At 41.5% G+C, this 16,621-nt stretch overlaps 1 protein-coding gene across 1 annotated transcript in view; it reads right to left on the bottom strand.

The window, feature by feature from the left end:
* The window catches only part of DLEC1 (DLEC1 cilia and flagella associated protein), a 43,538-nt gene extending 31,930 nt beyond the window's left edge, over positions 1 to 11,608 (bottom strand). The window contains exons 1-12 of the mRNA XM_061354806.1: positions 11,553 to 11,608; positions 10,690 to 10,830; positions 8,235 to 8,391; positions 7,587 to 7,697; positions 6,353 to 6,546; positions 5,878 to 6,098; positions 5,550 to 5,631; positions 5,069 to 5,156; positions 4,091 to 4,264; positions 3,191 to 3,327; positions 1,633 to 1,725; positions 346 to 436 (exon numbers count right to left, since the gene is read on the bottom strand). Of these exons, the coding sequence (XP_061210790.1) occupies positions 346 to 436; positions 1,633 to 1,725; positions 3,191 to 3,327; positions 4,091 to 4,264; positions 5,069 to 5,156; positions 5,550 to 5,631; positions 5,878 to 6,098; positions 6,353 to 6,546; positions 7,587 to 7,697; positions 8,235 to 8,391; positions 10,690 to 10,830; positions 11,553 to 11,585 (1,522 nt within the window). The 5' untranslated portion in view covers positions 11,586 to 11,608. The remainder of the gene's footprint in view (positions 1 to 345; positions 437 to 1,632; positions 1,726 to 3,190; positions 3,328 to 4,090; positions 4,265 to 5,068; positions 5,157 to 5,549; positions 5,632 to 5,877; positions 6,099 to 6,352; positions 6,547 to 7,586; positions 7,698 to 8,234; positions 8,392 to 10,689; positions 10,831 to 11,552) is intronic.
* Positions 11,609 to 16,621: the final 5,013 nt, after the last annotated feature.

Below are 16,621 nucleotides of genomic sequence, written 5' to 3'. Positions count from 1 at the left end.
AGGTGTCCTTGCCCATGGCAGGGGGGTTGGAACTTGACGTTCTTAAGGTCCTTTCCAACCCTAACTATTCTATGATTCTATTTTGTGACATTTTATATTTGGATTTTTGGCTACAGTAGGTAGCTAAAGAGCTCAGTGCTTTCTGAATACAGTGTACTTCATGTACTAGAATGACACAGTAATAATAATAATAAAGAAGTTCGGCATGTAACACCGTCCTGGAACAAAGTAGTTAATCCGATGACACAAAATATTACAATCACTTCAAGCCATCAGCCACCACTCACATTAACTGAATATATATGGTGTTAGAAATGTAACCTCTGAAAGGTGTTAGAAACAAACCTGTGACTGTAACATCACTGTCCTGGCAATTGTCACAAACAACAGTGTATGTCTGCTGTGAGACTTCTGGCAAAGAAGGAAAAAACATTACCTAAAAAGAAAAGTAAAATAGCAATGACTGTTACTGATTTCTCTCCAGAAAGAAATAAACTTAAATTCATAAACACTCACTAAAAGACAGTTCTAAAGATTAGTTATTAAATCTTACATTTACAAGAAACAGACAATGTCACAGTCCCTTAACACAAACCAGAAAGAAATAGGTGTTTTCCGGATCACTAAACTTACATGCACATGCCTGGATGATTGCCAGAGGCTGCCTTTGTAGTCCCTGGTGATGTGGGCAGTCTCCTGCCTTAATTGTATGAATTACACCCTTAAAGTTGGATCTGCCCTCAAACACTTACTAATACCACTGTTGCCTTTCAAGCTACAACAGTGTGAGCCGGATAACTGCTGTACACCCTCCCTAAGTTCCAACTTAACAAGAATGGTTCAGGTGCCAAAACCCCTAGCTGATTCTTCTATCTATTATCTGTTACCACCTGCAAACCCAACCCATCCTAATCTATCACCTCTTTCTCTCCCACCTCAGCCTGTTAAAGCAATGCACATGGGAAGACAGAGAGAAGGAGAAACATTTTTCCCTTATGAAGCTGCCTAACTCATTCCTCCCATCAACAGCCAGGAGAAACTAGTAAAAGGAAGGGATGAAGGCTAGCCATACTCTCCATCTCATTCTTCTCCCCATAGTGATCTGTAATAAAATGTGACCCACATCAGACAAAACAGTGGTGGCAACCGTTAATGCATACTTACTGCAGGTTCTTTTTAAGGGAAGAGCACATCATAAGTAAATGATTTGTACCTGTTAAATGAAAGATTTTTTTTTTTCTCCCTAAATATCCTTTTTTTCCCCAAGAAAGCCCAGAAAGGAAACTTTCTTGGACTTGATGCCCCAGCAGGAATGAAATAAGCACTCCTGAGTTCTCAGATTCCTGTTTCTCTAGCAGGATTCTTAGCATGGAGAAAATCTGACTGGTCTCTGAATGGCTAAGCAAGGTTTGGAAGTTCTGAGTAGCTAAGCAAGATTTGGGAGTTCCATGAAAGACTCTCCAGTAAGATTCACAATTGCAATTCTTTCAACATAATTGCACAAAAAGATTTAAGCTTTTTTTGCTCACACAAACCCAAATTCACAAATTCCAGCCAAGATCTTCTAAAATGATCTTGTTTGCTTACCTATTTGTTAAAGTACAAATAATTTCTATAGCAGTTGGTACTAACCTTTACTGTTGTATTCTGCCCTGGGGCTAGCTCAAGCACAGGAGGATGGATCCCAAAAGGAGCTTGTATCACAAAACCATCTGTAGCAATAGCCTAAGTTTTTTTTGTCGTTGTTGGGTTTTTTTTAAGAAAAAAAAAGGAAAGATTAAAAATTTAGATTGAATTTGTTGTTTTTAAAATACAAGATTACCTAAACCAGGCAGAATATTACTTCTCTGTTTTACCTCTTACCGTATTTTTTTTTTCACGTCTCTCAAAAGTATGCAGCTTATGTACATGGCTTGATTAGAAGAAATGCTGTATGTTTTATAATTACCTTGGTAAAAGCAGGAGGGAAGGTGCTGTCTCCAAAGACAAATGATAGTGTCAGAAGCCCTAATATTCATGCTCACAGAACAGCTCTGCCTGAGCACAGGGGCTTTGTCTGCTTCTCCAGCTTCTCCATGCTTATGACTCACTTTGAGTTAGAACTGTAAAGCGTGTCAGGAGGGACATCCTGGCACATCAGCTGTCACTTTAGCCTTTCTCCAGCGCATAAAATGCCAACCTGCCAGTTACATCTTATCTTTTTTGACACAGAATCATAGAATAGTTAGGGTTAGAAAGGACCTTAAGATCATCAAGTTCCAACCCCCCTGCCATGGGCAGGGACACCTCACACTAAACCATTCTACCCAGGGCTCTGTCCAACCTGGCCTTGATCACCTCCAGGGATGGAACATTCACAACCTCCCTGGGCAACCCATTCCAGTTACTCACCACCCTAACAGGAAAGAACTTCTTATATCCAATCTAAACTTCCCCTGTTTAAGTTTTAACCCATTACCCCTTGTCCTATCACTACAGTCCCTAATGAAGAGTCCCTGCCCAGCATCCCTATAGGCCTCCTTCAGATACTGGAAGGCTGCTCTGAGGTCTCCATGCAGCCTTCTCTTCTCCAGGCTGAACAGCCCCAACTTTCTCAGCCGATCTTCATATGGGAGGCTCTCCAGTCCCCTGATCATCCTCGTGGCCCTCCTCTGTACTTGTTCCAACAGTTCCACGTTCTTTTTATGTTGAGGACACCAAACTGCACACAATACTCCAAGTGAGGTCTCACTCCATTCATTCACACCTGTTACGTGATGGAAAGCTAAAGACTGCAGTACTGGAGTGGGCTGCAAGCTCTACAGGTGCAGCAACGTCAGTAAGTGGTATCTTTAGTGGGAAGGGGGAGGAAATCAGCTGAAGCAATGCTCAAACTGGTTGCATTTCTATTTGTATTAAGGGTAAAGTTAAAGTTCAAGCCAATTGTCTTTTCCCTGACCTATGGTTAAGTTTACCCTACCACTGAGCAAGAAACCTTCTTCCAGAGGCAAGACAGAGCACAAGCAGGAGGTATGGACATCCAGAGAGATTGGTATTGAGGACAAATGTGAATCCCTGAGGGAGTGGCAGTACCAGTGTCCTCAGCAAGGCCTTATGACTTCTGTACTAATATCCCATGACTAACTTGAAAGCCTTTGTCTCAGGGCAATGATACCATACCATGTCCATTATTTCCTTTCTAATCACTCACCTCAAAATTAGGAGATGGGTAGGCTTTCTTTGGCATTATAGAGAATTTTTCAGTTCTAGTTCCCTCATTTCTGCACAAAATCATCATTACTTTTATTCCTCCAACAAGGCAGGGACCACAGTCTATAGTATGAGGCACTGCAATGAATAACATTGAAAATCAGACTACACAGACAGTGAAGGCTTGCCAGCTGCTTCTTAAATAACTCTTTACAGACAACATTACTGCATATGAATATGCTGGGTGTTGCCATCCTAACCCCCTTCATATTCTTTCCATTTGAAAGTTGAACAGTATAAGGTGTATATTTCTACATATATTTTACATTTTAATGGTGCTTCCTACTTAAAGACTCTATTGAATGATAACAGAAAGTCTTTTTAAAACATGCTCGGTATAACAGGAAAAGTGAATTTAGCGAAAATCAAAGCAAGTTTCTGCAAAGGTCATCCTGGTTGGTAGAGCTGAAGCTAGAAATCTGAGAGTTGAATCCTGCAGGTATATAATAATTAATGAACATAATTAATGTAATATTTAATGAATATTAATTAATAGCATCAAATGTTTATAACTAAATCATAATATCTAAATGTTTAGGATAAGTAATTACAGTTAGGAATCCAGGAATCAACAAGACACAAACCCTGAAGTGGCTCCAGCTCACTCCTCTAATAGAAACACAAATGACTGAGGAAAAGTTTGTCAGGATTACATTTTCATAACTAGTCAAATTATTATGAGTGAAAATGAGGTAGATATCAAAACATAGAAACTGCACTGCCAAGTTTGGCCATATTTGTTTTGTGACATAAAATTGGAGGCAGTCAAATAAAAAAAATAAAAAAAAAAAAAAGAAGTCCTTTTAACCTCAGAGAAACTTAAGAATTGGACAGTACTGACATGTTAACACGGGAGGTGGTCTTTTAGCTTGGATCGGGATCAAAAGAGGTTGTGATACTTGAGTCTCCACTAACATACAGTCTTCATAATCTCCTGGATATTTAGGAGTAAATCGGACTGTATACTGGCATGTCATCCCAGGAGCAATCAGTCCTCCCTTTCCTGGAAATTTTCCTTTGGAAAAAAAAAAAAAAAGAATGCAAGGAATTGAAAAAAATTAAAACCTCCCAAAGTTGGCATATGCATTTATGATCACATCTCTTTCTGGAAAGGTGCCTGTAAACTCTCCCCATTTATTGCCTAAATCAAGCTGATAAAAATGAAAGACCACAGAAGACCTGTCAGTGTAATCTGTGTATGTGGATTATTTTTCCTTCAACTCAAAGAAGATTTTTGTGACTGAAATATGCTTTTCATAACTACAGAAAACAAAGTGAAGGGAAACCTAAAGAAATTACCAAGTTTTCCTTTACACAGGACAGCAAGGCTTACATGGGGGCATCCAACCTTTTCTAGATATTCCTCCAGTGCTGTAACTGAGATATCACAATCTCCTTAGGCAATCTGTCCCACTGCCTATCTATTGTACTATATATCTCCTAACCTAATCATCCTTAATGCAACTGAAGTATATTATTTCTTACCCTCTTCCCCATAGTGGAAACTATGTCTGTTCTTAGATGCATTTTGGATTAAGACTCAATCTAGGTATTCTATGAATACATTTCAACCTAACTTTGAAAAAAATAATGTAAGTTTGTCTTCCTGAATTCCCTATTAGACCATTTGAATCTGCTTATGAGTTGCATGTGAATGGTCCTAAAGACATTAAGTCAGCCTTCAGTTTCTAAAGAACTGAGCACTATAGATAGCAGAAGTAAACAAAACATCTCTGGAAAATCTTTGTTCAAGCTGATAAGCTGATAAATTAGATCTCTTATGTGTTAACATCTTAAAGGCAGTAAAAGGAATGATTACCTGGCCCAATGGCAAATGCTGAAGTAGAGGGAGGGATAACTCTTACATAATGACATGTTGAAGTGATGTTCTGCAGCTCTATAGTCATCTTCATTTAAAAAGAAAACAAAATACTCTATTATATTTATCATCACTCACTGTAATGTTTGCAATTCCTTGGTTCTCCACTAGTAGTAACTAATTTATTATCACAACCAATCTAAAAGCCTCAGCTTATTCAATAAAGGCTGAATCAGATACTACCAAAACAAAGCAGAGACTGAAAAGGTCCCTTTTACTTTTCACTAGTTAATGTGTCAGTGGCATGTGTGAAAGAGTATCTTCAAGGAAGCGATAAGGTCATTAATTCAATATAAAGAAGAAACTCAGACTTTTGTTAAATTGCAGGAAGCCAAAAGGTTGGCTGAGATACATAGATTATGGCAGGACATAATGCTCCTTAGCAGCAGAACTAGCTCTCTACAGAGAAGTAAGTTCTCACCTCATACACCTGGCCAACTTCATAATCAGAAAACATAACAGTAGGTGGATTGGCAAGAAACACAGGAACAAATGAGGTATCTCTGAAAGAGAAAAAAAAAGCTGGAGACATTACCTTACTGCCCAGTTCTTTAAATATGGATACAATGGGAAATTGCAAAATGTATCCCTTAGTAATAACAACATATCATACAGACATACTTTGTTTCCTAAGTGACAACATCATAGCTACTTAGCTCAAATATCTACTTGTAAATCCACAGTAATTCTATGGTGGAGTCTCTCTGTGTACTCCAGCTCAGAATCAAGAAACAGCATATACTGCGTACCCTTTATCATCTTCTGCTTTCTTTCTGGCTATGGCTTGTTCCACCTTTCCTTGAGAAATGAGAAGAGATTTGCCTCCATGAAGAGAATTCGGTGGGAAAAAGCGAGGGTTCTTCAAGTAATTCTGCCTTTTCTCAAGTTTGGCAAGGTAAGCACGCTCACTTTCTCTCTCAGCTTTGCACTTACTGTCTTTCCAGGCCAGCTTCTGTGAGGCACTAGTTTTCTTTGAAAAACAAAGAGATCGTGTTATAAAAATAAACATGGTAATTTTGAGGATGATGATAAAGGTATCTGTACATGTACAATTAAAGCTATACAGCATGGAAAATTCATACTAAATATTGTGTTTCACTTTTCTTAAAAGATCAAATAAGTACTGGAGCCAAATCAACTAATGCATTGATATTCACCCTTTGTTACAGGAACAGCAATAGAACTTATAGTTCTAACAGACTAAAACAGACCTGTAAAATGTACCTTACTTATGTTTTTAGTCTGGTGGCTAGAGTCTGGAGTTGAAAGAAGAGTTAATGTGCTTAAAGACACATTTGGCAGTCTACCAGGTGTTTTCTGTAGATGTACAATCTCTGCAGGCATCTGGTCCCACAAGCGTGAAGAAACACGCTGTTTAAAAGCAAAAGTCTCTTTGATATAGCCAGGCTCTGATTTTCCTGCAATTCAAAGAAAAAATTAAGTCTATAAGAGAAAAAAAACATGAATTATAAGCACTTATTCTAAGTGTATGAACTTATTCTAGTCTTATTGATGGCAAAAATATACTTTAAATCCTCTAGAATTTATTTTAAATTTATAATATATTTTGCACAAATGAAGCTTAGTGCTTTAATAACAAAGCTTTTAGAAATACTGAGTAAGCAAGCTATATACAAAGAAAGTTATATCACTCTCAGAAAGCTGTGTTAATCTTAAAAGTGAATGGAACTTAGAACGTCCTGTTCAATTTACAAAAATATCTATATGATGGATTTATGAAAGTCAGGAAGTTGACATAAACAGGATGTACCGTGTAGTCCCATGTTCTTACTGTTAAGCAAACTCTGAGATGTTTGATTTTTGGCTTTGTTTGGAACTACGATGTGGAAAAAAAACCCCAAACCCAAATCTTGGAATTTGTGACTAAGTTGATTGCTCTGAAATGTTTGCTTTGACTTGGTTGAAAAATATCAGTTTAATGATAGTAAAATCTTTCACCTTGGCTCATAAGTCAGTAAAAGAAGAAGTCCTGACATTGCACAAAAATGATCTCCATTTGCAAATTGAACTGATATATTTTCTAGAACCCCCCCAAAAGCATACACTTTTATTTCCCTGAAAATAGCTTTTAATGTAACCACTTCCCTTCTCTGTATACAGGATGGAATTGCAGCTTTATGCTAATGAAATTGAATAGGGGCAGAGCAGTCATAATTAATATAGTTTTTGTGCCAGATGGAAAGAGCTACAAACAAATATGTGTAACTAGCATTAAATTTCATGGTTAAGCACATTTAAACTCACTCATTTTTAATTTATCAATTTTAGTTTGACAATGTCCCATTAGTGGAATTTTATGCTTGTAATATTAGAGTCCCTTCTGCTTTGGCAGAAAAGTATAAAAATACACTCAGATCTGCTACATCCTTCAATGATTCAATCATTATAAAATGTTCTAAAAAAAAAAATCTAATTTATTCTCTGCTTTAGAAGTTACCTTTGGGTGCTCTAGTAGGAGGAGATTTTTCAGTGATGTAGTCTTCAGGGCAGGTTAAATTATTTTTTCTGAGAAGTTCATTATCTACAATCCACCTAAAATAGGATGCCACTGCAACAGTAAAACAAAGAAACAAATAATGCAAAAGCTTAGTACACTAATATGCTATCTTGATTAATACACTATCTTGATTCATTCAAAGTAATGTTGTCTTTATAATGCATCACCATCAGGTAGCATTTTTAGATAGAGAAACTATTTGGTATTTTAATCCCAAGACTTGGACATGTACCCACAATTCTAAATTAACTTCAAACCCAGTTATGCAACCATTGGAGAAACACCTAATCTCTGTTTGTTGCTACTACATATCAAGGTATATATGCCGTAATAAAGTTAGATAGTAAGCCATTAATTGCAAATTTAAAACCTTGAAAATGATCTGGTTGTTTAGTTTCTTGCAGTGTTAAACAGGTGTTACTTTACTTGAATCCCTGCACAAAATCCTTTGATGTTGTTCTATGGATGTAATGCCAAACCAAATACTGACACTAGTGTCAGCCCTACTAGTGATTAGGCAAATGTGGCGCTAGTCTCCAGGTATCATAAGCATGTAGCAGGGAGAGACAGTATTTCCAGAATCCTCACCTGGTGGCAGTCCCATTTTGTGGAAATCTTCCCCTACATCCGCCTTCAGCACATTTAGGACCCTTTCTTCTTCTGCTTTTGCTCGTGCCTGGGACTGAATGATGTTCTCTTCTGCTCTGTCAGCTTCTCTCAGGCGGCACTTATAGTCATCAAGAAGCTGTCAGGGGCATGGGTTAATGTAGACAAATGAGTGTAATTTGAGCTGTTAACATCTCCTTACAGATAAAGGTTTTCTATTTGCCTTTGAGGGGTAAATACAGGTAGCTTGGTAAAACATAATTGCTTTACAAGCATAAAGTGGCCTGCTAAATCCATCATTTCTATCATTTAACTTGTGCTGGGTAAGAAGCACTACCCAAGAAAAGTGTGTGAAAGATGAGGAGACCCTCTCAGGAGAAGGGAAATGTCTTTTACCTTCTGTGGAACAGCAGCTCAGAACATATGTCTATCAATATATTCATAAAGGACTCAAAAGAAGTACAAAACTTCAGACTTTTCAGCTCTGATAACCTTTGAGGGAGTATGAATGGAAAAAACACCGGTTGCATTTTATCTTATAAAGTAGCAGTGAATCATAGAATAGTTAGGGTTGGAAAGGACCTTAAGATCAAGTTCCAACTCCCCTGCTATGGGCAGGGACACCTCGCTCTAAACCATCTCACTCAAGGCCTCGTCCAACCTGGCCTTGAACACTGCCAGGGATGGAACATTCACAACCTCCCTGGGCAACCTATTCCAGTGCCTCACCACCCTAACAGGAAAGAACTTCTTCCTTATATCCAATCTAAATTTCCCCTGTTTAAGTTTTAACCCATTACCCCTTGTCCTATCACTACAGTCCCTAATGAAGAGTCCCTCCCCAGCATCCCTATAGGCCCCCTTCAGACACTGGAAGGCTGCTATGAGGTCTCCACGCAGCCTTCTCTTCTCCAGGCTGAACAGCCCCAACTTTCTCAGCCTATCTTCATATGGGAGGTGCTCCAGTCCCCTGATCATCCTCGTGGCCCTCCTCTGGACTTGTTCCAACAGTTCCATGTCCTTTTTATGTTGAGGACACCAGAACTGCACACAATACTCCAAGTGAGGTCTCACAAGAGCAGAGTAAAGGGGCAGGATCACCTCCTTCGACCTGCTGGTCACGCTCCTTTTGATGGCTTTCTGGGCTGCAAGCGCACACTGCCGGCTCATGTTCATTTTCTCATCGACCAGCACCCCCAAGTCCTTCTCCGCAGGGCTGCTCTGAATCTATTCTCTGCCCAACCTGTAGCTGTGCCTGGGATTGCTCCGACCCAGGTGTAGGACCTTGCACTTGGCATGGTTAAACTTCATGAGGTTGGCATCAGCCCACCTCACAAGCGTGTCAAGGTCCCTCTGGATGGCATTCCTTCCCTCCAGCGTATCAACCGAACCACACAGCTTGGTGTCATCGGCAAACTTGCTGAGGGCGCACTCAATCCCACTGTCCATGTCAGCGACGAAGATGTTAAACAAGACCGGTCCCAACACCAATCCCTGAGGGACACCACTCGTTACTGGTCTCCAGCCGGACATTGAGCCATTGACCACAAATCTTTGTGTGCGGCCATCCAGCCAGTTCTTTATCCATCGAGTGGTCCATTCACCAAATTGGTGTCTCTCCAATTTAGAGACAAGGATGTTCTGTGGGACAGTGTCAAACACTTTACACATGTCCAGGTAGATGACATCAACTGCTCTGCTGCTGTCCATCAGTTTTGTAGCCCCATCATAGATGGCCACCAAATTGGTCAGGCAGGATTTCCCCTTAGTGAAGCCATGCTGGCTGTCCCCAAGCACCTTGTTGATTTTCATGTGCCTTAGCATGCCTTCCAGGAGAACCTGCTCCAAGATTTTGCCAGGCACAGAGGTGAGACTGACTGGTCTGTAATTGCCCTGCTCATCCATTTTCCCCTTCTTGAAAATGGGGGTTATATTTCCCTTTTTCCAGTCATCGGGAGCTTCACCTGACTGCCATGATTTTTCAAATATGATGGCCAGTGGCTTAGCAACTTCATTTGCCAGCTCCTTCAGGACCCACAGATGGATTTCATCAGGACCCATGGACTTGTGCACGTTCAGATTTTTAAGGTCTTGAACCAGTTCCTCTCCTACAGTGGGCCCAAGGTCTTCATTCTCACAGTCCCTGCGTCTGCCTTCCAAGAGTTGGGTGGTGCGGTCAGAGCCTTTGCCAGTGAAGACCAAGGCAAAGAAGTCATTCAGAACCTCAGCCTTCTCCAAATCCTGTGTAGCTAGTTCACCCAAGAGCTTCCAGGGGGGCCCTAGGTTCTCCCTAGTCTGTTTTTTATTTGCTATGTACCTGTAGAATCCCTTCCTGTTATCCTTAATATCCTTAATATCCCTAACCAAAAAAGCTAAACAGATCTTCAAAAAAAAAGCTAAAAAGATCTCTAAGCCCTGACTTATTTTTTACTTGTACCTTCTGTAGCTCCTCAGTAAAGCTCTCATGATAAACACTGTTTCCTCCTTGGGACTTGATCCAGTTTGTCTCCAGGTCTTCCCCAAAAACATCTCCAGTGTACAGGTCCTCAAAGATGCTAGCCAGCAACGGGGAGATGTCCTGAGAAAAGAAAATGAAGATGTTCATGCTGATGGTCAAAGACAGGATCAAATGAGATCCCTGAGCATGTGAAAATGGCTGGAATTAGTAAATGGAGAAGGAAAAGTGGGGGAAAATGGTTGGGAAAGGTACCCAGGAAGTGCCCTGAAAGGGAACACAGTGCATGTTTGCACGTGAACACTGATATGTGAAAGCATTTATGTGTGTGCATGTGTGTGTACACAAGGTCATACATGCATACAGGTGGTGTGCCTGTGCTGGGTGGCTCTGCATGTAGGTGGTGGTGGTGGTCACAGTTCTCTGTATGCCCAGCTGTGTATGTGTGCAATGGTATATGCAGGGATGCATCCATATGGGGCTATGTGAGTGGTGTGTATGCGAGATACATCCCCCGTACAGGGTACTACATGTGTGTGTACCATTCCTTGTGTACAGCATGTGTTTGTGTGCCTCAGGGTGCATGCAGTGGTGTGCAGTGTGCCTGTGTGCAGGGGTGTGCGTGTGTGTGAGGCTATGTGGGGATTGTCTGTATGTGCGCGGGGCTGTGTCGCTCTGCAGGGGTATGCATGCATGTGAGGCTCTTTGCAGGGGAGTGCGTGTGGCTGTTCGGGAGGGTGTGTTTGTGGGGTGTGTGTGTGTATGTGTCAGCGTGTGCGCACATTCCATACGTGTGAGGCTGGCTGCGGTGGGTGAGTGCCGTGCGGCGCTGCCCGCTGCCTTACCTGCGTGCAGGGCTGGAGGCTCCGCTGCGCCATGGCAAGCCCGGCGCTGGAGCGGCCCTGGCTTCCCTCAGCGCCGCCGTTGCTGAGTGACCGTGAGGGCCGCGGGGCGGGGGAGCCGAGCCGGGGGCTGAGAGGAGGCACCAGGGGCTGAGCTCCGTCCGAGGGATCGGGGGGAAGCCCCACTACCCTTGCCGGGCGACCTCACCCCCCACACCCATGGCCGCCCTTCGCCTCCATACTAGCGCTCTTGGAGGGCTGAGGGCGACTCCCCGCGTTTATCTGAGGGTCGTACCCCACGTCTGTCCGCTCAAAATAGCTACTTTGTGTGCTCTTTTAAAGCAGCGGAGCTGTACGGATTAATAAGAAACGAAACAAAATGTTGACCTGAAGCCTTTGTGGGCCGTTGGGCTTTCCGGGCTGCCCGGCTTGCCCCTCCGATGGTGTCGGGCTTTGCTGCAGGCCGTGAGGTGGGCAGCTGAGGGGAGAAGACAAACCCTCTCCTTCTTTCCCACCTGCCGCAGGCTGCCCGTCGAGGCAGGGCTCATCCCTGCTGCCGCAGCCGGGCTGCGGGGGCTGGAAGTTGGGGTAGTTCATCATCAGCCCGAGAAGCCATCCATCTTCTCTCAGCCTGCAGGAGCGCCCTGGCTGTGTACGCCCGTTGCTAACAACAGCAGCCTGCTCCTGCTGCAGCGGGAGGTGCTCTCCTTAGAAACCACTCTGGAGCAGCACTTCCTGCTTATCCGGCCTCTTTTCCCCCCACTTTTACTGTGGGCCCCGGGGCTTCTCCCTTGCTATAAGGGTCATCAGGCCCCACTGGGGTTTGCAGGGGTTGGAAGTGGGCAATATCGCTGGCCTCTGATGGTACTTCATGGAAAATAACCATCACAAAAGCAATTACAGTTCACCAGCCGGTGTTGTTCCATGAGAAATAAGCAAAAAGGCTGGGGGGTGGTTGAAAAACTGGCTGTTGTAGGCGAGCCTACAGAATGGGCTTTTGACTACATTTTATAGGGCCTTTTGACTACAACATGTTGTTCCTTTAGTTCGTCTGCTCACCAAATTCTGAGTCTGGAATAAGACACTAAATTAGACTTAGAGGCACTGCTGTGTTTTCAGTTTCCCTGTGAAAAAGGGAAAATTTCCCAAGGGAAGGCTCGACGAATCTGCAATATCCTGATCTAAAGGTTAAGGCAAGTCAGAGAAATCACTGACATCTGGCAAGGGTGGAACCAGGTCCCTGGGTTTTCCAACAGAAAAGGTTCACAGCTTTGTTTCTGTGCAGGCACATAAGTGTGTCCTTGCCTTTAAAAGTGGGTTGGCGCATCCAAATTTGGACAATTTTCCATATCAGAATTCCAACTTTTCTTATGATGTACTATTACAATCGAGTATAACATCTGTTCACTAACTTGAATGTTAATGAAATCCAGCATTTTTTTAAGAATTCTTTCCCAGCCTTTAAGAAAGCCTTAGAGTAGTGGCAGTAAAGCATATGTTTTTGTTTAAAATAGTATATAGAGGTACATGAGAACTGGCTGTGGAAAAAACTGTCTGTACTTTCATCTTTACTGTCTTTCGGTACCTTGCCAAGCAGATCAGCTCACTTTAGAAGCTGGATTTTTCCTTTTTTCCCCAACTGCAGTCCAGAAATGCACTGTGAAATCTGGAAGTGAAGGTGAGATCCACCTGCCCAGTAGTCAAATGCAAGATCAGAAGAGAGGGCTTAAACACTGGCCAAGAGCTACCATATTCTTTCCCAAATGACAGTGTTTTTTTGTTAGATCTCCATTTTTACCCCATCATCATTTACTCATATAAACTTAAAAAACTCAATGCCACTGTTCCCGTTGTAAAGCTCTTATATATCACATATAAGACACATATTTTCATATCTCTCTATAACTGTGATGAACAGAAGGACAATTTTCTTATATATCTCATCCTTATTACTGTTCTAAGACATTTACCTTCCAAAGGCTCATGCATGTAAGAAAAAAAAAACAACCAAAAACCCCAACCCAAAGCATCCCAAATGGAAACTTTAGCCTACATTTATAGATATAAATGTAGACACTTTCTGTAACTGTCATGTATGACTTCTGCCTGACATTTTACCTTGTATTTCCTTTCTCTGCCACAGAAGGTTGGATTTTATGCTAACATTTTGATTTAGATTGGGTGTGTGGATCTGAAGAGACTCCTGAGGGCTCCACTTTGTATGCTTTTGTGCAGTGTGGAGCACAATAGCATTTCTCTTGGAAGAAACTGATCTGAAATCCAGCTCTCCAGGAGCTCACCTCATATGCTCCGTCACCTAATGGGCTCTCAATCTACAGTATCAGGCAAAAACTAGTCTGAAATAAAACATCCCTAAATGCCTACAGAGTGGACATTTTTCCTGAGCACCAACATTTTTCCACTGCAGTTCTGCTCCTAATGCACCAGGCCACCCGCTTTAATAGACATAACCTAAGTCACAAACCTTAGAGGGATCATAAATTCTGCTAAAGTCTGGATTATTCCACTCTTAAAAGTAGTCTCTGTGTCTTGTCAGGATCATACTGTTTTTCTATTTATTTTGTTTACACTCCCCAGGTGATCCTCACCTGGGTTAGGGTTTACAAGCATTCCTTGTTATCCCACAGCACTCTTCAAAGTCCAGCTGTTGTCCAAAACCATACTTGCTTCTGGTAGTAGCATGTTCAGAAAAGGTCCTTCCAATTGTAACCTTACAAAACCACATGGCAGTCAGGTAAGTGGCTTGTTCAGGCATCCAGGTACCAAATGACACTATAGCTGAGGCAAGCCCAGCTCCTTTCTGCTTGTTAGCTTTCTAAGACCAACAGTAATAGAACATATTTATATATGAAATGGCCAGATGTGATTTGAATGCAATCAGGGAGCTCAAGTGTGGATTAAGAGGTGATATATACATAACTACCTTGTAGAGTGAACTGTATCTTACACTTGCTACAAAACTAGCAAGCTCCATAGCAGTCTTATTTACCTTGCTCATATTTTATCAAAAGTATAGATGGATGTTATGACCTGTAACTCAGCAAGTATATTTCTTTATATATTTCAAAGCAATGGACAGCTGTGCTTGACAAACTATAAATTATTGTCAACAGGTATTCCTTCAATGTATAAATATTGCACTAATAATAGCATGCTTTCACTAAATCAAAAAAACTTGCAGAAAGTTCATACATTTATCTTCACTGTGTCCCCCAAAATCTTCACTAATCTTAGCAGACTTCCTTACTCATTAAACCCTACTCACTTGATATTTGAAAGACTTCTGTGAAATTTTGAAATTTAGGACACTCTTAAAAATAAATATTAAAATTATATTGATGCAACAATATGGATTTATTTGAAAATGTGTATCTACGTATATTAAATATAAATACAATGCAAATAAAAGGATATGCAAAGTAGTCTTGGGATATATATTGATTTTAAAAAATAAACGACAAATCCATGGGGTTCAGAATGCATCAGTTGGTTTTTATTTTTTTTTTTAATCGTGTTTTTTGATTTCAGCTCTTTCTGGAAAGAGGGAAAGTCATGTAGAATTCAGGTGGCATTCTTTACAAAGTAAGGAAAATGATGCAGTACTGTCTTTTGCACTATTTCATAGATCTGCATCTGGGTAGCAGAAAATTATTTCTAATTATTTCTAATTCTTTGTTAATTTCTTGGGTTTGGGTTTATACGAAGCAATTCCCAGAAGTACGCTGATGGATGATTCACTTTGACGTTGCTGCCCTCCAGTGGTCTTACTGAGGTGTCCATGTATTCAGGAAAGCCTTTAAAAACGACCACTGTGTTAAATGTTTGTCCTGATCAGGCATTTTAGCAGGTAAAAATACTTCATCGCAATCTAGGAAATTCTCTTGCCAGTGTATTAGGTAAAGTGTGTTTATTAACTACACTGGAAAAGCTATATATTACCCTGTAATTATTGAAGATGCAGCCAAACAGGTATCACTGGAAAGTGGGTCTCCTTTGCATGTTAGCATGTATATCTTGAAGAAGAACTAAAACCAGCATCAACAATCTAACCTTAAAACCCAAGTAAAATTTGCAGACATGGAAAATGGAGAAATAACCTCTCACTTTCAGGTGAAAAATGCCCAACAGCTCAGTTTCTGGAAGCTGGCTTTTCACATTGCACTGCTTCCTTGTCCTGCCAAAGGTTTTTTCTTCAGATGTCCTAGTTAGTTTAAAAACTATATGTTTCTTACAGATCTTGCCTTGATGGCTGTACTTAGGTCATCTCCAGTTCTCCTGCCAACAATCTGAAATAACCTGCAACTGGCAGTTCCACCTGGATATTCTTCATTATTTTCTCTCTTAACATCTTGCATGGTGTTATTTTGTGGCTGTCTCCTGACATGAGTCAAACCTTTCACTTGCTTCCAGTGTACACTTCCTGACTTGAAGCTTTTCTTTGTTTCCCAGACCTCTCTCCTGTATCTACAAGTCTGCCCTTCACTAAAACATGTCAGTGGGTATTTGCCGTACTTCTGCTGAAATACTTACGCTGTAATTTCACTCAAGCCACATGGGATTTTACAAACCAGACACACCCAATATGTAGGAGAAGCATGTGGAAAATGCATACACAAAGGAGCCAGTCATTCCTTTCCGACAGTGTCTGGGCAGATACAACACTCTCTAATTAAGCTGTAAACAGGCTACGCCTCCACGAAGAGATCCAGCTGGAGGGTCCAGTGCTGCTGTGACACTGGGACTCAAGCAGAGCAGAACAAGGGGATCATAATTCCTGCCTGCAGTCTTGCATCCAGCTCGGGCCCCCAGCATAAGAAGGACATGGACCTGTTGGAGGGAGTCCAGAGGAGGCCATAAAGATAATTGGGTGGCTGGAGCACCTCTGCCATAGAGACAGGCTGTGAGAGATGGGATTGTTCAGTCTGGAGAAGAGAAAGGTCTGGGGAGACCTTAGAGCAGCTTCCAGTGCCTAAAGGTGCCAACAAGAAAGCTGGAGAGGGACTTTTTACAAGGGCATGCAGTGATAGGACAAGGGGGAATGGCTTTAAACT

The sequence above is a fragment of the Neopsephotus bourkii genome, unplaced genomic scaffold, assembly GCF_033783945.1.
Source record: "Neopsephotus bourkii isolate Nb327-2 ecotype Australia unplaced genomic scaffold, CSIRO-AGI_Nbou_v1 NB_745, whole genome shotgun sequence".
NCBI classification, from domain to species: Eukaryota; Metazoa; Chordata; class Aves; order Psittaciformes; family Psittacidae; genus Neopsephotus; species Neopsephotus bourkii.
This window is presented reverse-complemented; position numbering and strand designations above follow the sequence as displayed.